Source organism: Sapajus apella, unplaced genomic scaffold (assembly GCF_009761245.1).
Source record: "Sapajus apella isolate SASKATOON/1434 unplaced genomic scaffold, GSC_monkey_1.0 scaffold34, whole genome shotgun sequence".
Taxonomy (NCBI): Eukaryota; Metazoa; Chordata; class Mammalia; order Primates; family Cebidae; genus Sapajus; species Sapajus apella.
In genome coordinates this window covers 14,314,827-14,339,953 of record NW_022436974.1, presented here as the reverse complement: position 1 = coordinate 14,339,953, position 25,127 = coordinate 14,314,827, and the positions used below count along the sequence as shown (strand labels likewise).

Here is a 25,127-nt window from a genome sequence, read left to right as displayed (position 1 = left end):
TGTGTGTGTGTGTGTGTGTGTGTGTGTGTGTGTGTGTGTGTGTGTGTGCGTGCGCGCGCGCGCGCATACATAGTAATGTTCTAAAGATTCTTACCTCTCATTTTAAAAAAGAAAACTTTTTGCTTTTATTTATAAATTACATGCTGTATTTTACTAATAAAGTCTATAGCCTTGCTTAACTTTGTCTTGACAATTTCTAAACTGTGAATCTTTCTATTTTTCTAATGCCATAACTGTGGATTTGCAGCAACAAAGATTTGTGTTTTAGCTGGGCTTAAGTGCTACTTAGCAATTCTATGTTCTGTTTACTTATGTGTTCCTGTACTCTCACCCCTGTCCTTCTGTTAGTGTCTTTGTCATTCTAAGAGGTTTATTCTGTCTTCTAATTCAGAGAAGGAGAGGGAAGGGGAAGAAAAAAGGGGGAAAGTTATACAGCGGGAGAGGACAGGGAAAGGGAGAGGAAGAGAGTTTAGTTATATTTGGACCTTCTTCCTTTTAACATAGATAACAGATTGCTATGTATGTTCTTAACCCTATCTTAAATAGTTATCTTTCTTAGTCATAGCCATTTTTCTTCTTGTATCTGTAACTTCTTATACCTACTGACTACTGATTTCTGCTTAGCTAGTAAAAATGTGTTTAAATCTCTTCTATCCTAAAAATATCCTGTTACTATTTTCTGTCAACTATGATTCTCTTTCTAACCACAACTCAATCTCCTTCCTTATCTTTAGTGTCAAACTTTTCAAGTTTACTTATACTTTACTTCTCATTCAGTGCTCAACTGTACTCTCATCTGCACTGCTCTGTTAAAATTGTAAAGTATTTGAACTATTGGACACTGTTGATTACTTCTATAAAGTTTTTTTCAAAATTTAATTAAATTTTTATATGTAGTTTAAAAGGGAAATGGTGGCCGGGTGCGATGGTGCATGCCTGTAATCCCAGCACTTTAGGAGGCCGAAGTGGGTGGATCACCTGAGGTGAAGAGTTCGCAACTAGCCTAACAAGGTGAAACCCTGTCTCTACTAAATACAAAAAAAATTAGCTGGGCATGGTGGCACATACCTGTAATCCCAGCTACTTGGGAGGCTGAGACAGGAGAATCGCTTATACATTGGAGGCTTGTTGTAGTGAGCTGAGATTGCACCACTGCACTCCAGCCTGGGCAATAAGAGTGAAACTCTGTCTCAAAGGAAAAAAAAAGTGAAATAGCACACTGCAAAGGTTGTAGAAAACATTAGTATTCTTCTCCACCCCTTCTAACACCTGAATTCCACAGTGCAGAGGCAAGCACTTGCAGTCTTTGTCTTATTTCCTCTGTTGATTTGTTATATCTAAATTAACTTGCCTACACTGCTATTCTTGTTTAGGTTTACACATTACTGACTTCCTACTACGGAAGATGGGAATTTGGTTTTCTTTATATTCTGGGGTAGTGGTGGGGATGTTCACAATATGGCAATACATAAATTTTGTTTAAAATAATATTTAATGTTTAACGTGTTCTGTTCAAACTGTGTAACAATTATTCATAGCTAAGCCATTGTACAGCTTTTCTTGCTACCTTACGTTTCTTTCGTAGTTAATAATTGCCTCACTTTTTGTTTAGTTTCTTTGTACCTATTACTAATTTACTTCCTAACTTTGTGACATAAGATTCTTTTTGATATCATCAAGGACATTTCATAATTTTTCAGTTATATTTCTCCCTCCATGGAGCTACATCATTTGTGTAAGTTTATCATCTTGTCCCGGTCTTGTCTGACTGCTTGGGACTTACATTTACCTCTGTAATTTGTTGAATCCCAGTTGTCTTTTTGGATTTATTTTGTATTTTACTGATTGTGACTAGGAGGTAGATATTTTTAGATCTTGCAAATCTGGAAATATTTTTATATTATCTTCAGAATTAAGAGTTTGATTAATACAGAATTTTGTGTGGGAAATTCCTTACCTTCCAAATTTGAAAGCATTATTTTATTTTATTGTCTTCTAGTTACAAGTATTGCTGTTGAGTAGTCCAGGGTTGTTTTGTTCTTGTTTTTTTGTTTAATGAAATTTCAGGATGTAGTTTAATGTGGGTCTCTAAAAAATCACTGTGCTGAGTGTGAGTACTTAGCAGGCTTGGGCTGTTCCCCCCCCACCGTCCCCTCCCAGAGAGGGACTCTCTTATTGCCTGCCTTGAGAATGGAAAGTGGTTGGGGTATAAGCATAGTTCCACTGTTTTTGGATCAATGGAAAGAGATATAGTAAGTGGTGAGTTAGGATGGGTGGTGGCCTAACATTCACTATGTACAGTGTGATTTAATATCCCATAGTTATTAGTATAGTGTCTCACTCCTACCCTAATTCTCCTAACTGGTTTATTCCCTTTAGAGAATCTTCTCTTGGTATAGGAGCGAGGTGATCAGTGTGTAAGTGGGCAGGCAAGAAGAGAAGAGTCTAACTCCTTTTTAGACTGCTTTGCAGCCAGTCCACCAGTTCTCAGTCTTACCTGTACGCTAGCCTTTTGGTGCCTTTCTATTGATGCTTCCAATTCCTAAAGTTCTGCTGAACATATTAGTATGTCTTCTGGTGAAGTTATAGCTACCTTTATACTGTTAAGTCAGTTACTCTCTTGTTCATGCTCCTAAGTTTCCTTGATATTTTTTGTGTTCTGACAACTTCCTTATTGTAATCTTTTTTTCTTTGTGGTTTATCCTCTTTTATTTTTCCTTCTTTCATTTTTGTAGTATTTCTTGAGGGAGGGAAGTTAAGTCTATATGTTCATTGGAGTATATTTAACCTAATGGCTTTTCTTTATTTTGAAACTTTACCCTTCACTTCTAAGATTTTATTTTTCTGGAATACCTTCTGATTCTCATGTTACTTTTTTTTTTTTTGAGATAGATTTTCATTCTTGACTCCCAGGCTGGAGTGCAGTGGTACGATCTTGGCTTACTGTAACCTCCGCCTCCCGGGTTCAAGTGATTCTTCGGCCTCAGCCTCCCAAGTAGGTGGGATTACAGGCGTGCTCCACCTCACCTGGCTGATTTTTTTGTATTTTTAGTAGAGACACGGTTTCACCATGTCGGTCAAGGTGGTCTCGAGCTCCTGACCTCAGGTGATGCACCCGCCTCAGCCTCCCAAAGTGCTGGGATTACAGGCGGGAGCCACCAGCCTGGCCCTCCTGTTACTTTTCAGCCTTCCCTGCTTTATCCTTTTCTTTTGCCTCACTTTATATATTGTTATTTCCTGTTATTTTTTTCTTCAGCTTTTGTAATTTGTCTCATCAAGTTTTCTGGTTATAGTCAACTCTTTTTACGCTGATGACACCAAAATGATATTGATAGTTCTTACCTACACTCTGAGGTCCAGTTCTATAATATCTGTTAGGCATCTTTTTATATACATCTCCCACATATATCAGTTTCCTTACCTCTTCTGCAGTTCTCTACCTCTTGTACCATTTGATTTTATTAGATATATATTTAGTTTTTAAATTTAAAATTCTGTGATATTTCTAGCTTATATATATATTCTTAAAATTTACGTTTGGTAGAGTATCCTTCAAATTACATATTTTTGATTATTAAAGGTTAGAAATGCATTCCTTTTATACCAGGTTAGAAAAATAAAAGCACATATTGAACAGAGGAACATGCATCCCCTTCTTGTCTCAACCATCATGCTGTCTTAACCATCTCATTCATTCTTTTTCCTTCAGCCCCAATGACCATCTTATTTGTCCTCAAATATGCCAAGCATGATCCTACCTACAGGCTCTTATGGCCTTCTGACTAGAACCTTCTTTCCTACAATTTTCGAATAGTTGATATACTGAAATCTTGTAGAGGGGGTTTTGGCAAATAGTATTGAGTTAGTGTCAGCAATTATTACCGTCATTATCATTGTAATATCCATACTGGCTATTCACTTTCTCATTTCACTTAGTTTCCGCTGAAATTATCATCTCCTAAAAGAGGCTACCCTTGATTTAGTCTATTTAAAATATCTCTTCTACCTCATTGTTCATCATATACTTAACATGTTTATTTTTTTTTCATTGCACATATATACATGCATATGACTTATTTATTTTTGTATTTATTTGCTTCCACTGTCCTCTAGATGTAAACTTCTTAAAACTAAAGGAGTTGTGAAATTGACCTTATCGCTAATTCCTTCAGTTTGCCCTTTACAGTGCTTATGAAATAATTGTTCAATAAATTCTAAACAAATCAATATCCTTTTCTTTCTGTACATTATAGTGTTCTGCACGGTATCAGTGGAGTTTCCATTAAATATTCTTTGGATACACTCCTAAGGAGTGTTTTACTAGTGTCTGAATTCTTGGCAATTGTAAGATGGGGAAGCATTGGAAATAGCAATAACTATTTTTTTTAAATTGTGGTAAAATATATGCAATGTTAAATTTACCATTTTAGCCATTTTTCCATGCACAGTTCACTGGCATTAAGTAAATTCACACTATTATGCAGCCACTACTGCTATCAATCTCCAGAACTTTGTCATCAAACTGAAACTCTGTCCATCATGTAGTACCTCCCCATTTCTCCTCTCTCAGCCCCTGGTAACCACTGTTCTGCTTTCTGTTTCAATGAATTTGACTACTCTAGATACTTCATATAAGTAAAATCATTCAGTATTTGCTGTTTTGCCTCTGGCTTGGTTCACTTAGCATAATATCTTCAGTGTTCACCCATGTTGTACCATATATCAGAATTTCATTCTTTTTAAAATCTGAATAATATTCCATTGTATGTATATACCATATTTTGTTTATTCATTTATTCATTGGACACTTGGGCTGCATCTACATTTAGGCTGCTATAAATAATACTATTATGAACATCGGCGTGCAAGTAACTCTTTGAGAGCCTACATTCAGTTGTTTTGGATATGTACCAAGAAGCAGGGTTGCTGGATCGTACAGTAATTCTATGTGTAATTTTAAAAGTAACTGCCTTACTCTTTTCTGCAGTGGCTGGGCCATTTTTCATTTCTATCAGCAGTGCACAAGGGTTCCAATTTCTCAACACATCCTTCTCAACACGATATTTCTATCTTTTTGATAATAGCCATTCTGATGGTTGTGAAGTGGTGTCTCATTGTGGTTTTGATTTGCATTTCCCTAATGATTAGTGATGTGGAGCATCATTTCAATGTGCTTATTGGCTATTTGTATATGTTCTTTAGATACATTTCTGTTCAAGTCCTTTGTCCATTTTTGTATTAGGTTGTTTAGTATTTGTTTGTGAGTTGTAGAAGTTCTGAATATACTCTGGATATTAACTTCTTTTCAGATGTGCAATTTACAGATGTTTTCTATTTCATGAGTTATTTTTTCATTTTGTTGATAGAGTCCTTTGATTCAGTGAAGTTTTTAATTTTTGGTGAAATCCAGTATCTATTTTTAGTTTGTTTGTTTGTTTGTTTTGAGATTGAGTTTTGCCCTTGTTTCCCAGGGCGGGAGTGCAATGGCGTGATCTCTGCTCACTGCAACTTCTGCCTCCCGGGTTCAAGTGATTCTCCTGCCTCAGCCTCCCCGGCAGGTGAAATTACAAGCGTGTGCCACCATGCCCAGCAAATTTTTGTACTTTTAGTAGAGACAGTGTTTTACCATGTTGGCCAGGCTGGCCTCAAAATCATGACCTCAGGTTATCTACCTGCCTCTGTCTCCCAAAGTGCTGGGATTACATGCGTGAGCCACCATGCCGGCCTATTTTTAGTTTTGTTACTTGTGCTTTTGGTGTCATATCCAAGGAATTATTGTCAAATCTAATGTCATAAAGCTTTTTTCTTATGCTTTCTTTTAAAAGTTTTATAGTTTTAGATCTTAAATTTGTATATGGTGGAGGTAGAGGTCTAACTTCATTCTTTTTCATGTGAATGTAACTGTAATAGGTCTGTTTCCAAATGTGCATGGCAAGTCAGTATACCAAGACACCAGATTGCAGCAGAGATAGATGTTTAATTGTAAGGCCACTCAACTAGGAGATGAGAGGAAACCTCAAATCCATCTTCCTGTGGAGTTTGGGCCTAGAATTTTGAAGGGTTTTGGAGTGTGCCAGAATTTGGAGATGGTTGGTTGGTCCAAGAGTACAGGGTGAGGTCATGGGACAGGGAGATGAAGAAACTGTATTCTCATGCTGATTTGGTTTCTCTTTGAGGATCTTTAAGTTGGTTGGTGTCAGCTGTTCTATTGAAATTAGAAGTGCAGCTGATTTATACTTAATTATAACTATATTTCTATTCAGAATTCTTGTTAACCCTGTGAGGACAGCTTCATGGATATCCAGTTTTTTAAGTTCCATTTTTGAAAAGATTGTCCTTTGCTCACTGAATAGTCTTATTACCCTTGTCGAACATCATTTGACCGTATATGCAAGGATTTATTTTTGGGTTCTCTGTTCTATTCCATTGTCTTAGATGTCCATCTTTATGATAGTACCAAATATTTTTGATTACTAGATTTGTAGTAAGTTTTGAATCAGAAAGTGAATTCTTCAACTTTCTTCTTTTTTTTTCAAGTTTGTTTAGTCTATTTGGGGTCCCTTAAAGTTCTAAATGAATTTCAGGATGGGTTTTTCTGTTTCTGCAAAAAGTGCCATTGGGATTTTAACAGGGATTGCATTGAATCTGGATTACTTGGGTTGTATTGTTATCTTAATAATAAGTATTCCAAACCGTGAGCACAGGATGTCTTTTTATTTATTTGTGTCTTCTTCAGTTTCTTTCAGCAATATTTTGTTGTTTTCAGAGTAAAGTCTTTCACTTTTTTCCCCTGTAGGAATTTTTTTTGATGCTATTGTAAATGGAACTGTTTTCTTAGTTTCCTTTTCTGATTGTTCATTGTTAGTGTATAGTGAGCAATAACTATTTTGGGGTGTCACTTAATACATAACATTACTAAATTACTTCATATCCTGTCTGTTCCTTAGTAACAGATAAGTGATTTGAACTAAATTCAAATGGAAACTAAAATTCAGAATAAATGATAACTTCTGAATTGAATTTAAATGCTAAATTTTAACTTAATTTTTGTTCATTAAACTAAGGTTTAAACTTTTCTAAGCAAACTAATTTGAGACTATAGTCCTGGATGAATACCAGATTATCAGAATAACCATTTGAAACAATTAAGTTTGAGCTCTTAAAAGATTGTGATAATGATATTTCTGGGGTATAATTTAGAATTTCTAGGTCTTATTGTCCCTTGTAGATAGTTCTCTAGTTGCCTCTTTTCTATTTTGTTGTTGTTGTTGTTGTTGACAGGGTCTCACTCTGTCATCCAGGCTGGAGTGCAGTGGCTTAATCATAGCTCACTACAGCCTTGAACTCCTGGACTCAAGCGATCTTCCTGTCTGAGTAGCTGATACTATAGGCATATACCACTTATTGATGGTTCTCTAGGGGTTGCTCTCTGGATATATAATAATATTGCATGTTTTTCACATTTAGGGCATGGGATATACAATTGAGGAGAGATTATAGATTATATGTATATTTTTTAATTTACAGGCCACAGAAACATTATTCAGAATGGCTGTAGCAAGAGGAACCATCACAACATTAAGAAATGGAGAAGTAAGATGAGAATTTTAATATAGTTATTAGTTGTTAATTTTATAGTTTGTGATTTTTAAGATCTAAAATGTGATAAAATCTATGATGCTTTGTCTAAGAAATAGAGAGATATCTGATGTATATGCTATTGAATGTACCTGATGAACAAATCTGTTTTAATTCACAGTCATATTGGAACCAGATCTTAGGTTGAAAACAAATTGCTGTCTTCTAATCTTTAGTTATCAAATGTCCTTACTCTTGAAAAATGACATTTTATTAATAACGTCTACAAATGTTTTTAATGAAAAAAGAATCTCTTACCTTTTGCCTTCTTTCTATTTTGGGTTATACAGAATTGATACTTATTTCTTAAGGTAAAATAATTGGAAACGTTGACATTTACCACACGAGGAGAGAAGGGAAGGAAGAAGGAGAGGGAAAGGGAGAAAAAAGCTGGAGAGAATTTTGTCTGCAGTGCTAAGTTTTGACTTTTTTTTTTTTTTTTTTTTTTGAGAAGGAGTTTTGCTCGTTTCCCAGGCTGGAGGGCAATGGCGCGATCTCAGCTCACTGCAACCTCGGCCTCCTGGGTTCAGGCAATTCTCCTGCCTCAGCCTCCAGAGTAACTGGGATTACAGGCACGCACCACCATGCCCAGCTAATTTTTTGTATTTTTAGTAGAGACGGGGTTTCACCATGTTGACCAGGATGGTCTCCATCTCTTGACCTCATGATCCACCCGCCTCAGCCTCCCAAAGTGCTGGGATTACAGGCTTGAGCCACTGCGCCCGGCCAGTTTTGACTTTTTAAAATGCTCCTGTCAATCCTTTAAAAGATTTTTCTATCACCTCAAATAAATTTTTATTTTAAAATTATTACCAGCTTGATTACCACTCTGCTCTTTCTTTATTTTCGTTTTTACTAAGAAAAATTTAGGTTGAGGTCGAATCTAATATCACAGTGTTATTATGTTCCTTTTTCTATTCTGCTGGCAGGTACTTAAGAACTCCCTGTTCTTGGGGAGCTGGAGTCTTGCTATGTCGCCTAGGCTGGTCTTGAACTCCTGGCCTCAAGCGATTCTCCTGCCTAAGCCTCGCAAAGTACTGGGATTACAGGCATGAGCCACGGTGCCTAATCCTTAGAATTCCCTATTATTGAATTAAGTGTGATGTTATTTAATGTAATATTTATAATCCAGAAACTTTAATAGTAAAAGTGAGTAAATATCTATGGAGTTAAATAGAATTATATTACTTCATGACTATAAATGTATTGGTTGATGTATTTGCTCATCAGGCAAAAATGTGCCAACATTTGAAAAGTATGTACATTCTAAATATTTAATTGCATACTGGCAAATCACCTTGGTATAATTTGTAACATATATTTTTGTCTATGCAGAGAGACTTAATTGATCCCTTTGTATTCTCAAACATTGAAGCATGTGGTGTCATTTTGAAAAAAGAAAACTTACAGAAATAAGGTCATAATAATCTGCCTTTAATGTGTGAATATGAGTTTCAGATTTTAGTAATTAATATATATTTTTTTCATAGGGTGGGCAATGAGCTGTTGAACTTACCTTCTTTTATAGGACAGTTAGGGAAATGTATACAGCACAGTGGTATAAGTAATCATCTGAGCATATCAAGACATGGATATATACTTTACTTAATAAGGAGGAAATAGTTTAAAATAGCTGGCTTTTGATCCACCTCTCTACTAATTATTGGATGTTGTTCCATGTGGTAAACCCAGTTAACAATTATTAATGTCAGCCAAAGTGTTTAAGCATTCTCTGACCTTCAGTGTCTATAATGAGGTTAAAGTGTAAAATGCACATTTTTTTCTTACATTTTAAGAGCTCCAAGAGTGGACTGTGTCTTCTAATTAATGGCACCTCATAGTTACCATCTGCTATTTTTTACATTTTAATGTCTCCAAAATTAGGAAATTTCTTTTTTTTCCTCACTGACATTTTTGATTCTCAGGAAATTTGTCTGTGTTATGTTAGGGTTGATAAAATAATATTTTATGGTTTAAAAAGTACAGGGTGATGTGTGGCAAGCATTCAGTAAATGGTAGTTAGGATAAGCCACTAATTAGTTTTAAGTTAATGATTTGATTTTTGGAAGTAGAGGAGACAAAACAAAGATATTACTGAATACACACACACACACCCCCACCCCATAGATTTTCCGAGATGGTGGGCCAAATGCTATAGAAATGAGTGCTATGATTCCTGACTTTACAGGCGCTTACTCACTGGTGGGGGAAACAATTCCATCAGTAATTGGATAAAGGAAAATTTTGGGGAGAGAGTGGAAATACTTAGTTTAGGTTGAGTCTGAAACTAACCAGTGTCCATACACCACTTGGATTGTGCTAAATTGAAACTGTGTTTTAGTATGAGGACAATAGTAGAGAATCTGTTTGACAGTAAGAGATAAACTAAAAGGTTAATTTTAGGGGATTATTTAAAACACAAGCTGAAATCATTATATTTATCAGTATCAGAAATCTGTAATGTGCTAAGGGAGGAGAGTGGCAAGGAGTTTATTTATTTGTCCTAGGACATTTAAAAAAATGTGCTAGGCCAGTACTGCAAAAATATTTGTTAAGCAGGGGTTCATAGGTAACCTCATGACAAGTGAAGCAGGTCAGAGAAAAAAACTGGGATATCCAAATTACAAAAATAACAGTCTTTCAGCGAATTTATCCAGATGCATGATAACAGTAAACTTTGCATGTGTTTCGTCTTCCTTGTTCTGGCTTTAATGCTGTATTTTGTCTATTTACTGGACATTTCTGGTTGGATATTTGAGGAAATTTTAAAATGGGAAAACATTTTCCCCAACTAAGATAGTCTTTGAAGGTGTTCAAAACTTACTTTATAGGTTGTAATGTATTATAGGAGGCCTTAAGCAGAGGAGTTATACTTTGTCTTTTAAAAATCCTCCTCTAAACTCTCCAAGGGAGAAATTACACTGGTCATCTTATAGATAAACTGAGGCTTAGATAAGTTAAACATTTTGCCTTTGGTCAAATAGCTAGGAATCTGGAGAGCTAGAATTTGAACTTGTCTCCAAAGTTCATTGGTTCTGCTATGCAATATAATTGCTCTCAATGTACAATAATTCACTTACTTAGACTAGAGCTTTCTAATCTTCATTAGCTATAGGTAATAAAATTCCAAGATTATGTAATCAGCAATGACTTTTATGCATTCTAATTATTACTGTTATCTTTTCATGTTCGTAGGATAATATATGGCTTAAAATGAATAGGAAAAAAATACCCTTCACAAATCTGTTACTTCATTGAATATTTAACTATGGTAGTGTTCTTTATAAAGTCCTATATGGGGAGTAACTGGATCTTTGTGTCTTAAGTAACTTACATAAGCTGAAAAGCAGATCCATTTTCTGGGTTGAATTTTTTTGTTTTTTGGGTTTTTTTTTTTTAGCTGAAGTCTCACTCTGTTGCCCAGGCTGGAGTGCAGTGGTGTGTCTTGGCTAACTGCAACCTCTGCCTCTGGGATTCAAGTGATTTTCCTGCCTCAGCCTCCTGAGTAGCTGGGACTACAGGTGCCTGCCATCATACCTGGCTAATTTTTGTGTTTTTAGTGGAGATGGGGTTTCACCATGTTGACCAAGATGGTCTTGATCTCTTGACCTCAGGTTCTGCCCTCCTGGGTCTCCCGAAGTGTTGGGATTACAGGTGTGAGGCACTTTGCCTAGCCTAGGTTGAATTTTTTAAATGGGTTTTTGTATTTGAGGGGCTTTTATAATAATCACTGTCTATCAGTAGTTATTGAATGTGCTTGGCTCCAAAGTGATATTTTTCTACTTCTAATGGAAAGATGTAGTCCTGTCTTCTGCCTTCTGGGTGTTTATATTTAGGAAGAAACAAGTACTTCGTTAGAAGATAAAGTTACTCTCTCAAATTTATATATTTTAAAAATTATCTGATTTATTTGAAATATAATGAGACTAAAGCAGAAATTGGTGTTTTTTCATTTGGTTTTTCTTAATCTTAAGTTTTGAAAGAGAACCAAGAATTAAGCCATAGGACGACAGGATTTCAAATCCTGCTTCTCCATTAAATCATTTACTTTGTTTTTATAAGCTGATACTATATATCCTTCTTACAATAGTGACAGAGAATCACTGGGAATGTGTAATGAACAAGCTGAGAGACTTCTGTAGCCAATGAATTGATTAATCTATTGTGGCTCTATTAACTTGTTTGAATTTTTTAAGTTTTCAAAATATCAGGTATATCTATTTTTATTTACTCAGGCATTTAAAATTTTCATATGTGTGTGTTTAGCATTATATATGGAGTTTATAGAGATTCGTGAATGTAAAGAGAAATATACCTGCCTGTTAATTCAGCAAGTATTTATTGAACAGTTCTATATTCCTGACATTGTTTTAGATGCCTGTGATCCATCAGTGAATAAAATTGACAGGTATCCTTAGCCTTGGGAGCTTATAATCTAGCCTATTAATAGCTTATGCTCTAATTATGAAAGAAAATAAAAAACATACACAACAATTAGGAAGTAATTGCAGTTACTAAGCTTCAAAAGAATATCTAAGCAAGTATATGGGTTAAAAGTACAGATAATTTAAATGATAAGGGAAGAAATAAGTAATTAAAATGGGGTTCAGTTAATTCAGAAGATTTCTTAAAGGAGGTACATCTTCTATTTATTTTTTTGGACAGTTACTATTTATTTTTCTAATTATACTTTAAGTTCTGGGATACATGTGCAGAATGTGCAGGTTTGTCACGTAAGTATGTACATATACATGCCGTGGTGGTTTACTGTACCCATCAAACCGTCATCTACATTAGATATTTCACCTAATGATATCCCTCCCTTCATCCCCCAGCCTCCAACAGGCCCCGGTGTATGATATTCCCTTCCTGTGTCTATGTGTTCTTATTGTTCAGTTCCCACTTAGGAGTGAGAACATGTGGTGTTTGGTTTCTGTTCCTCTGTTAGTTTGCTGAGAATGACGGTTTCCAGCTTCATTTATCTCCCTGCAAAGGATATGAACTCATCTTTTTTATGACTGCATAGTATTCCATGGTGTATATGTGCCACATTGTCTTTATCTAGTCTATCACTGATGGGCATTGCAGTTGATTCCAAGTCTTTGCTATTGTGAACAGTGCTTCAATAAACATATACATGCATATGCCTTTATAGTAGAATTATTTACAATCCTTTGGGTATATATACAGTAATGAGATTGCTGGGTCAAATGGTATTTCTGGTTCTAGATCCTTGAGGAATCGCCGCACTGTCGTCCTAATTTACACTCCCACCAACAGTGTAAAAACGTTTCTATTTCTCCACATCCTCTCCAGCATCTGTTGTTTTTAATGATCACCATTCTAACTGGTGTGAGATGGTATCTCAGTGTGGTTTTGATTTGCATTCCTCTAATGATCAGTGATGATGAGCTTTTTTTCATATGTTTATTGGCTGCATAAATGTCTTCTTTTGAGAAGTGTCTGTTCACATTCTTTGCCCACTTTTTGAAAGAGTTGTTTGTTTTTTTCTTGTAAATTTGTTTAAGCTTCTTGTAGATTCTAAGTATTAACCCTTTGTCAGATGGATAGATTGGAAATATTTTCTTCTATTCTGTAGGTTTCCTGTTCACTCTGATGATGGTTTCTTTTGCTATGCAAAAGCTCTTTAGTTTAATCAGATCCTATTTGTCTATTTTGGCGTCTGTTGCCATTGTTTTTGGTTTTTTAGTCATGAAGTCTTTGCCTATACCTATGTCCTGAATGATATTGCCTAGTTTTCTTCTACAGTTTTTATGGTTTTAGGTCTTACATTTAAGTCTTTAATCCATCTTGAATTAATGTTTGTATAAGATGTAAGGAAGGTGTCCAGTTTGAGTTTTCTGCATATGGCTAGCCAGCGTTCCCAATACCACTTATTAAATAGGGAATCCTTGCCCCATTGCTTGTTTTTGTCAGGTTTGTCAAAGATCAGATGTTTGTAGATGTGTGGCATTATTTTCTGTTCTGTTCCATTGGTCTATATATCTGCTTTGGTACCAATACCAAGCTATTTTAGTTTCTGTAGCCTTGTAGTACAGTTTGAAGTCAGGTAGCATGATACCCCAGCATTGTTCTTTTTGCTTAAGATTGTGTTGGCTATATGGGCTCTTTTTTGGTTCCACATGAAATTTAAAGTAGATTTTTTTTTTTTTTTAAATTCTGTGAAGAAAGTCAATGTTAGCTTGATGGGGATAGCATTGAATCTACTTTGGGCAGCATGGCTATTTTCACAATATGGATTCTTCTTATCCATGAGTATGGAATGTTTTTCCATCTGTTTTTGTCTTCTCTTATTTCCTTTGGCAGTGGCTTGAAGTTTTCCTTGAAGAGGTCTTTCACATCCCTTGTGAGTTGTATTCCTAAGTATTTTATTCTCTTTGTAGCAATTGTAAATGGGAGTTCACTCCCAGTCAGGAGGCATGGGGGTCAAGGACCCGCTTGAAGAGGCAGTCTGTCCCTTAGCAGAGCTTGTGTGCTGTGCTGGGAGATCTGCTGTTCTCTTCAGACCCAGCAGACAGGAGCGTTTAAGTCTGCTGAAGGGGCACAGCTGCCCCTTCCTCCAGGTTCTTTGTCCTAGGGAGATGGGAGTTTTATTGATAAGCCCCTGACTAGAGCTGCTGCCTTTCTTTCAGAGATGCCCTACCTAGAGAGCAAACGTGGTACATCTTTAAATGGAGCTTTGAAGAAATTGATGAGTATTACTAAAGGGAAAGAGGCAAAAAGGCTTTGTCAATTAGTAGAAACAATATGAAAAGGGGCAGAATTGAGAATTAAAGTGAGGTACTAGGGACAGCTAACTTTAATTGCAGAATCAAAAAGGACAGTAGAGTGAGTGGTGTCATGTTTAAGGGAAGTAACATTTGTTGAGTGTCTGTACATACTCTAGGTGCATTATAATTACCCAGCCTCATTCATACATCAGAACAACTTTCCGTTTTTGGTACTCTTATCAGTATTTTTCCAAAGGAAGTATTTGAGGTTCAAGAAAGGGTAGAGTTTTCTTTTAATCACATTTCCTGGAGAATTTGTGATGTGAATGCTTAGGGTATTGATTAAGCTTGTGGTGGAATCAAGAATTAGTATGCTGTCTCTCAAGCACAGTAGCCAGTGTCCTGTGCTAAGCCAGTACTGTAAAAATATTTGTTAAGCGGGGATTCATAGGTAACCTCATGATAAAAATGTCAGGTAAGAGAAATAATGAAAAAATACTGGCCTGCATGTCAGTAGACTTTCTTATCTGAAACCTTGGTCAGGTTATTGAACTCCTCACAACTTCAGCTTTGTACTTCAGAAAATGAGCTCCATAGATGATGTTTAACATCCTATATGGCTTTAATGTTTTCTACTTACAGGCAGCTTTGTATCCCTTTTCTGCCTAGGCAGCAGTTTTCAACGTTTTTGGCATGAGGGACTGACTTCACAGAAGACAGTTTTTCCACTGGGGCTTGGTTTTGGGATGAAACTGTTCTGCCTCAGATCATCAGGCAGTAGATTATCATAAAGAGCATGTAGCCTAGATCCCTTCCATGTGCAGTTCACAATAGGGTTTACATTCCTATGAGAATCTCCTGCCATGGCTGATCTGATAGGAGGCCAAGCTTAGGCTTGGCTTCCTCACCTGCTGCTCACCTCCTGCTGTGTGGCCTGGTTCCTAACAGGCTAGGGACCAGTACCTGTCCGTGGCACAGGGGTTGGGGACCTCTGTGCTTAAGCTTTAAAGTTGTGGTTATCAGCCTTGACTGAGCTTGAGAATTGCCCATGGAGCTCTGCAAAGCTACAGGTACCTGGGCTCCATCACCAAACACGTTGTCTATGAGGTCTAGTTTGGGGCTCCAGTATCTGTATTTTTTAAAAGGTCCACTGATTTTAATACTCAGCTGCTAATGTAAACCACTGTTTAAGAAGCATTTTTAAAATTCTTCTTTCTTCTTTGAACCCAAAGAGGGTACAGTCTGTATGAGACAAAACAGACTAAGAAATAGCAAAGAAATTTAAAGTATATTTAGAGATTTTTGTATGTAAAATAGATTTATATATTAAGGTTTGTTGCTGTTTTGGTAAGAAGGAAAAGTAGGTATTTTTTTTTAACCTGCTTTTGTTTTATATTACAGCACGGTATTAGGTATTCTGAATGATTTATTAGAATGGATTTTTTTTTAAACCTTCCAGGAGCATGCTATACATAAGTAATATAGAATATTTAATTTTAGACTGATTGCTGCAATGAGGGCAGGAACTCTTTTTTAGGGATTTTTGTTTCTTAAGGTATAACACCTGGCTGGCATAATAAAGATCTCAGTATGTGTCTGATGAATAAGAAAAAGATTTATTTAGACAGAACTCAAGTGCTTTCAGTTTAAGATAAGCATATCTTTATAAGTTTTTGTGGATAAATATAAATATTGGTGTTGTTATTTTAAAATCATATTTATAATACAATAATAATTATTTTTGACATTAATTTTTCATCAATTAATATTCATGAATTAATAATTAGACTAAAGAATATAATCTATATATTTGTTATTTCATATACACAAAGATACTTGATTATTCAGATATTAAGATATATTTCCAACATTACTGAAATTATTATACTTAATATTATATTTAAGGAAACCAAGCATTTTCTTATTCTTATTTTTAAATGTGAATTCTTTATATAAGGCAACCTAGAAGTAAACTCTCAAATTTATATTTTTAATGTTGCATCTATTTTTTCTTAAATATTTTTGTTATTATTTTTTTCTTTACTGCTTCTCTCCTAGCACTACCTCAGGAAAAAATTTAAGTCTTTAATAAGCAAAGTATTAGTTCAAGTATTGAAATCTCTGAGATCTGCTGCCTAGTAGAATACCAGGAACTAGTGGCTTGTAAAATCTAATCAAATAAACAAATATTCATTGATAGTGTCCTAAAGGCCAATGTGAGGTGAGGCACTGAAATCAGATCTAGTGTTCCTTCTTTTTTCTTTCTTCCTCTGAATAATTATGTGAGGTAGATTACTAGGTACTGGGTTTTAATTGTAAACTAAACCAAAATGGTTTCTGCTTTTAAAAAGTTTTATAGCCTAATGGCTGAGTTATAACCTGCTACTTAGGAACTTGCCAGTGTTGTCTTTTATAGATAGAACAGCAGCAAGCTCATGCATTGCTTTGTGAGAAATAAATTAGATAATGTGTAAAAGGCAGTAAGCACAATATCTGACGCAAAATAAGCCTATTAGAATTAACTTGTTCTAAATCTTAACTTATTTTTATACATAAGTTGTTTTATTTTCTGTATTGGGATGAGTAAATGGAGATCTTATGTGTATTTATAACAGTGTGTGAACTAGTAGCTGATAGTAAAAGACAGAGTTTAGATATTTTGATCCACAGCTGTACTAATAGCAGTGTTATTGGCACTTTTGAGTGGTTATTTCCTTCCTGTGTGAGTCATGGTATTTGGGTTGGCATATGTTGCCAGTGCCCTCTGCTGTTGAGTGCCAGTATCTCAGTAATACAAAACTCTTTAGTCACAAACTTGCTGTGTACTACTCAACCAAATTCTGCTGATGATGTTTTTGTTTCTATGCATAGAGTAAATATAACAAGGGAAGTGCAATAATAGAAAAAACTGACTTGTACAAACAAACATAAGAATCCTATTAGCCAAACAGGATAAAGTTGTTAGATGGTGGAAACTTAGTTCTAACAATTGCAAGTCTTAGTTGGGCAGAAGTCCCACTGAAATTAATGAGACACTGGCCTTCCAGAAATGCAGAGTAAGGCTTAGTTGATCCTGTCAAAGAAAATTGGACTGTCGCTTCAGCAATAAGACTTCTGATTTATGTATCATATTTTAATGGGAAGAAAATATTAAGATACCTTACACATGTCTATTGCCTTTGTAATATATATTTTATTAACATGATTTACTTCTGCCCCATATCATATAGGAAAGAAAAGAATTCTGACCACTCTGGAATATTCCTGAATAACTTTTTCAAGTTTATTCTTTTATTCTCCTGCTGTTGGTTTTCAAAATGGATATTTAATAAGCTATACATAATCTATTAGAATATAGCTTGGAAAAGTTAGAATTTTTTTTTTTTGTTGTTGTTGTTCCTTTTTAAGCAGCAGCTCAAATACAGCAGTTTTAAAAATCATGTGGGGAGAATGGATAGCATCTAGAGAGGAGAGAGGAAATAAGTATGGAAAAGAATCTTGAGAAAAAGGAAAGAGATATGATATGGCCTAGGGAGTATTTATTTCAAGCAAGGTACAGTAAGTCCTCACGTCATGTTGTGGATAGCTCCTTGGAAACTGTGACTTTAAGTGAAATACCTTACAGCAGGTCCTCTAATTGCGTCCCTTTGTTCAATGCCCTTTTCTTATAACATTATGAGCAAAAAATAGTTTTGTTTGTCATATATTGTTTCACTTAAAATAGCAGTTGCCAAGAATCTCTCTAGGGCATTATATGCAGAATTAGTGTATGTACAGAGACATCCCAGTCCTATCTCTAATGTGGTGGGTAGAAATGAGCTTTGAACACAGAACAGAAGGTTTGAGATAACGCAAGCTACTGGTCATCACTCTCAGGGTGATAAAGCATTAAAAGAGGCTTTCAAGGAGATTGTGGAGTTACTATTAATATCCTGTTCATGTAGAAAAGATGTATCTTTTAATAGCCATTAGTCTGGATGGTATAGATACAGAACTGCCACAATCAGAAGACTGGACCAGCTATAATAATATCTTGGTATTTATTTCAGTTCTTCACTTTTGTGAATCAAAGCAACATATCATATTTTGGCAGGTTCTTAGAAAATTTATAGTTAATGCCAGAATCACATCATAAAACATTAAGCTTCAGAACTTGCTGGATTATTTTATCCTTGTCACTAAATCTACTTTAAATAGTTCATTATATTGTATGCATTATTGCATTCTCCTGATGAACAAATAGTTTATTTTGAAAATTTTGGTATAGGCCAAGAGTCAAACCAAGATTTAAAAAATATCAGATTTCAATGTTTAAGTTTGTTGACTTTGTCTATGCCAACTCTGTTTGTGCCTTTCTACACTAAGATGATTATCTTTTGAAATTCCCTTATTTTCTTCATAAGAGTAACTGCTTTTGATTTAAATACAAAAATAAATGTGTCATAATTTTGCCTTAAAACAAACAATGTCTGTTTAAGTATGGAACATTTAGGTTTTATTTTTTAAAAATTAGAAGAGTTCTTAAGATAACATCAGTTTGTTTTGATTCTAATGGGAAGAGCTTTAGGTCAAGAAAGCAATTATTTCCACATGGGTAAGGCCAAGCCTAACTACCTCCCCTACACCAACCACCCATTAAACTTAAATTTGTCTACTCTGGTTGTATAGCTAGATGTGGTTGAATGCATTAAAAGACACAGGATTTATTTAAGAAATAAAGATTTTAGATATATAGAAAATGTTTCTTTGTACAAACATACCAAAAAAATTTGTATATAATATTGGGTAAGTTCAGCAGCAAGTAACAAACTTTTTGAATTAGCAAATAAATTTAACTTTATACATATGTGTATGGCCAAATGTCATTTTTAACATTTTGTTTGTACATCATTTTTCTTTTTAATTGACTCTTGTGTTCTCCATAGGTAAGTGCTATAGTTTGGATAGTTGATCCTCCAAACCTCATATTGAAATTTGATCCCCAGTGATGGAGGTGGGGCCTAATGGGAGGGTTTGGGTCATGGGGGCAGATTCCTCATCAGTGACTTGGTGCCTTCCTTGTGGTAATGAGTGAGTTTCCGTTCTGTTAGTTCCCATGACAGCTGGTTGTTAGAAAGAGGCTGGCACCTCCCTGCCCTTTCCTTTCACCCCATTTGATGTCTGCACACGCCGGCTCCCCTTTGCCTTCTGCCATGAAGAGAAGCGGCTTGAGGCCCTCACCATATGCATATGTTAGCCCTATGCTTCTTGTACAGAATGCAAAATGATGAGCCAAATGAATCTCTTTTTAAAAACATGAATTACCCAATCTCAGGTATTCCTTTTTAGTAACACAAGTGGACTAAGATAGTGAGTTTGCTATATAATGGCAAGTGTTGTTTGAGATGGTTCAGTAGGGATGTGGCAGGTTGGAAGAGAAGATTTGTATTTAATGATACAGATATGTTATTAACTTCCAATAGGAGATTGCACAAATTTTCATATGCATTTGAATTTTAGATGATTGATGTCCGTGGGAAAGATTGTTAAGGTAGGTTGAAGAATTGAAGGAATTTGATGAAAGTCTGTTTTAGTGATTTTCACTGTAGTGGTTTTAGCCTAATGGTTGGGACTGAAGTCAGATTATAGCGGCGTAGGGAGTGAGTGAATGAGAGGGGAGGATGAATAGATTTAACACATGTATACCTCTTTTTTCAGGGAGGTGAATTCAAGAAGGGAATTGAAGGACAGTTTCAAGAGGAAAAGCTCAGGGGTTAAAAAACAGTACATCTCATGCATATCACAACTTCCTTTATCTCTTTTCTTATTGATTAAAGTGTCCCATTAGCCAGTGCTGAATGCAAATCTGGCTTTAATATTAATATAATATACATGATAACAGTCCTTTTGATATAATTTACCATAATGGATTATAAAATCATTAAGTGAAAGAACATTTGATAGGCAGAATCACAATTGACTTTAAAATCTCTGGGGCTAATGAGAGCACATAGGGCATTGGCTAACCCCAGATTGCTGCAATTTAAAGCACTTTACCATTGCTTCACCTCTTCATTTTGGGATCTTTTCCATAAAATGTGGACCTAATCCACCCTACATGTGTGAGATTTTTAACCTCATTTAACAGTGCTAACTTTGATAGAGTTCTTCTATATATCTAGTGGAATGCTCTTACGGCAGTTGAAACCCTTCATTTCTTGTTATTTTTTTGCTGACTGTTGCATTTGGTAAGTATTTGGTGTTCATTATGAGAATACAGAATGAAGAAATATGTGATTATTATAACTTTCAAAGCCTTCTATAATTTTGGAAACTTATCGATTAGATTTTACAAGCCAGTTTTATTCCAGTATAATATCCATAAGTTATACTCATTGAAAGTGTACAATTCAATGATTTTTAAGTAAGTTTATGGAGTGGTACAACCATCATCAAATCTAGATTTTGAATATTTCTATCACTCTAAAAAATACTTGTTTGTATCACTTCCCATTGCTACTCCCAGCCCCAGGTAACCACTAATCTTTTTGTCTCTTTTTTCATTTCTGCTGCCTGTGGGTATATTATAATACAGTTTTGACACCAACTCCCCATCAATTAGCATCTGACTCCACAGATTAAAGAGTTTAGCCCTCCAGAAGACTGTTCTTAATTCAGATGCTAGCCACAAATGCAGAACATTCCTATTTCTGACGACTGACTATAAAATTGGAGATTCCCAAATTTATAGGTTCAGTAATTCTCTGGAAGGACTCACAGAGCTCACTAAAAATGTTATACAGTTTTATTGTAAAGGGTGCACATAAGGTTTGGAAGGGACTTGAACATAAAGCTTCCATGCCCTCTCCTGTGGAGTCAGGGTTCATTACCCTTTCTGCGTATCAGTGTGTCCACCAAGCCTCAGTATTCAGAGCTTATATTGGGATTTGAGTATATGGTTGTAATTGATTACATTACTGACCATGTGACTGAATTATCTCCACCTCCCCTCCTGTCCTTGGAGGTACTGTTGGCCTAGAGTTCCAAACCTCTAATCATGTGTTTGGTTTTTTTGGTGACCAGTCCCTATCTGGAAGCTATCACCACGAGTCACCTCATTAGCATAACAAAGACAATGCAGTCACATATGAGATTCCAAGAGTTTTTGAAGCCCTGTGCCAGGAACGAAGTTCAGATAAACTTTTATTATATGACAGTCTGAAGTCACTTTTTCTGAAAATGTTACATACATGGAATTATACAATTTGTGTCCTTTTAAGTCTGCCTTTCTTGCCTTAACACAATGTGTATATATATATATATATATATATTTTTTTTTTTTTTAAGACAGAGTCTCACCCTTTTGCCCAGGCTGGAGTGCAGTGCTGCCATCTTGGCTTACTACAACCTCTGCCTCCTGGTTCAAGTGATTCTCCTGCCTCAGCTTCCTGAGTAGCTGGGATTACAGGCACCCGCCACCACGCCTGGCTAATTTTGGTATTTTTAGTAGAGATGGGGTTTTGCCATCTTGGCCAGGCTGGTCTTGAACTCCTGACCTCAGGTCATCTACCCACCTTGGCTTCTCAAAGTGCTGGGATTACAGGTGTGAGCCACTGAGTCCAGCCTGTTGGTTTTGAGACCGAGTCTCACTCTCTTACCCAAGCTGAAGTGCAGTGGAGTGATCTCGGCTCACTGCAGCCTCTGCCTCCTAGGTTCAAACAATTGTCCTACCTCAGTCTTCTGAGTAGCTGGAACTATAGGGGTGCACCACCATACCCGGCTAATTTTTGTATTTTTAATAGAGACGGGATTTTACCATGTTGGCCAGGCTGGTCTCAAACTCCTTACCTTAAGTGATCTGCCCATCTTGGCCTCCCAAAATGCTGGGATTACAGGTGTGAGCCATCATGTCTGACCAGTATAATGTTTTTGAGGTCCATTCATATTAGTAGGTTTTTTTTTTTTCCTTTTTATGACTGAACAATATTCCATTGTATGGGTAACAGTTTGTTATGGACATGCTAATGAACCATTTGGATTATTTCCAGTTTTCATTTATTATGAAAATACTCTGTGACTATTTGAAGAGAAGTCTTTGGGTTGATATGTTTCAATTTCTGTAAGCTTGATACCTAAATATAGAATTGTTAGGTCTTAAGAATAACTCTTAAAGAAAAAAGTGGTTGTTCCATTTTATGTTCCCTCTTGGCAGTGTATGAGGGGTCCAGTTTATCAGCATCCTTGCCAACATTTTGCATGACCAGACTATTTTATTATAGCCATTCTAGAAATGTATAATGGTGTCTTTTATGGTAATTTTCTTTTCCCTAATGACAGTAATGTTGGACTTCCTTTCATAGTACTTATTGGACATTTGTATATATTTTGTGAAATGTCTGCTAAATTTTTTTGATATTTTTTCATGAGGTTCATTGTCTTATTACTGAGTTGCAAGAGGTAACTTCAAAAAAATTTTTTTTTGGATCGAATCTTTTATTAAATATAGGATTTGAAAATGTTTTTTCCCAGTTTGTGGTCTGTCTTTTCAGTTTCTAAATAGTGCTTTTTGAAGAGAAAATCTTCTAAATTTTGATGATGTTCCATTTATTAATTTTTTTCTCTTATGAGCTATACTTTTGCCATCATATCCAATAAATATTTACCTAGTTGGGGGTCACAAAGATTTTCTCCTTTGTTTTTCATTTAGGTCTGTGATCTATTTTTAGTTTACTTTTAAATATGATGTGAGGTACTCTGGTTTCCGTTCAGATCATAGAAATCTTTTGTCCTTTAAATACAGTGTGAGGTGGAAATCCAAGTTCTTTTTTTTTTTTTTTTTTTTTTTTTTTGCCTATGTATATTCAGTTGTACCAGCAGCATTTGTTGAAAAACCTGTCTTTGCCCATTGAATTGCTTTGGCATCTTTGTTATAAAACAGTTGACCATAAATGTCAGGGTTTGTGTCTAGAATTTTTGTGGCTCTGATTCTGCTAAGATGGAGGAAGCACAGACTCTCTCCCATGCATTCCGACTAAAGACTCTGGACAGAATACACGGCACAATTATTTGAGGTCTCTGAAGAGTAAATAATAGCAGAGGTTCAGGATACAGTTCCAAACTGGAGGTGCAACTGAGACTGGCAAGTTTTCTTTTTTTTATCACCCCTTTCTTTATCTCCCAGCTTGGACTCCAGGGCATCTTATTCTTGGTCTACACAACAGATGCAGACAGAAAAATCCCCTTTTTCTGTATATGGTCAGAGGACTGGAAAGAAGGGCCTCTATGTGCAGGAGTCTGTTTGGAAAATCAGTTTTCTTTGTGTTTTGTATTCTGGTTTGTTTTACTTTTCTGGTGGGACTCCAGGTAAGCCTTAATCACGAGGCCGTTCTCCTGCAATGGTGGTGGTAGTGGCAGTGGCAACCATGCAGGCATTTAAAACTCTGAAAGATAATCTTTTTCTTTGACCAGGTACACTGGAAAAACGGGCCCCAGTAGCCCAAAGAATGAGGGGAGAATATCTGTTAATTTTTGCTTTTTTCTCTACTTCTTGGCACTTCTCCCCAAGGCAGATGCAGCTGCAGAAAGTACATGACTGTGTGTGGAGGCAAAAACACCAATTTTGTACCCAGAGAATCAAGAAAAGGGGTCTAGCAGACAGACAGTGTTAGGTAAATTATGGAGAGGAAGTAGGCACAGAAAAAGATGACCTAAATCTGTGCATGAAGACATAGACTCCTCCCTAAATTGAGCATATGTGGAACGTTTTCAAGGAGACTAAATGAAAAGTTTGCTAACTGAACTACGTTGTAGACCACCATCTTTGTCCTAGATTGGCCTTTAGGTGACACGTAGGAGGATAGAGTGAATATCACTAAAAAGAGTTGAGAAACATAATTGATGTTGAAGTCACAGCCCACCAGGTAGGTTGGGACTTGAGGTTTGAACCTAACAGGGTTGATTGCCAGCAACAATAAAAAATATTAAAAACAAAAACAAAAACAAATCCATTCTCTAGAGGACCAGGAGGCTTTAGCATGACCAAGAGTGTCAAAATGCAATATTTGAAGTCTCCCTTCCCTTTGTGGGATACACTTCAACATTATTGGACATAACCAAGACTCAGGGAAATCATCAACTGTTATAGGAAAAATAGCAATTAACAATTGCTATTCCTAAGATGACCTGGATGCTGGAATTATAAGACAGAGTTCTTAGAGCAGCTGTTATACCTCTGTTCTGTTGAAGTCATGGCAAACACTTCCGAGGTGAAGAGAAAGAATGAAGTTCTCAGCAAGGAAAGTAGGAAAAGAACTAAAAGAAAATTTAGGGTAGGAAGTAGCAGTAACCCAAATACATTAAAATACTAAGATACCTAAAACTTTACTAGATGAGTTCAGTAGCAGAATGGGGATGACAGAAAAAAGATTAAGTGAAATTGAAGAAGGGGCAATAGAAATTATAGTATCTGAACAATAAAGATTAAAAAGACAATACAATGAGCAGAGAGTGGAGATCTATGGGATGATGGAAAAGGTCTAACATTTGTGTCATAAGAGACCCAGAGGGAAGGACAAAGAGATTGGTACAGAAAAAATACTGAAGAAATAATGACTGGAAACTTGCATCTTTGGTGAAAGACATATTTACAGATTTATAATATTCAGTAAATTCCAAAAATGCTAAATATCATATGATTCAATTTATATGACATTCTGCGAAAGCAAAAACTCTAGACATGGAGACCACAGCAGTGTTTGCCAGAGATTGGAGGTGCAGAGA

General features: G+C 35.8%; 1 protein-coding gene across 5 annotated transcripts in view; it reads left to right on the top strand.

Moving 5' to 3' along the window:
• Window positions 1–25,127, top strand: part of TMEM135 (transmembrane protein 135) — a 341,452-nt gene that overhangs the window by 180,737 nt on the left and 135,588 nt on the right. For 4 of the 5 annotated variants that reach the window (XR_004274291.1, XM_032295830.1, XM_032295828.1 and 1 more), the window contains exon 5: window positions 7,528–7,593. The exons of the other annotated variant lie outside the window; for it this stretch is intronic. Coding sequence is in view for 3 of the 4 variants with exons in the window: in XM_032295830.1 (XP_032151721.1) it covers window positions 7,528–7,593 (66 nt within the window). In the remaining variant the exon portion in view is untranslated. The remainder of the gene's footprint in view (window positions 1–7,527; window positions 7,594–25,127) is intronic. 5 annotated transcript variants of the gene reach the window in all.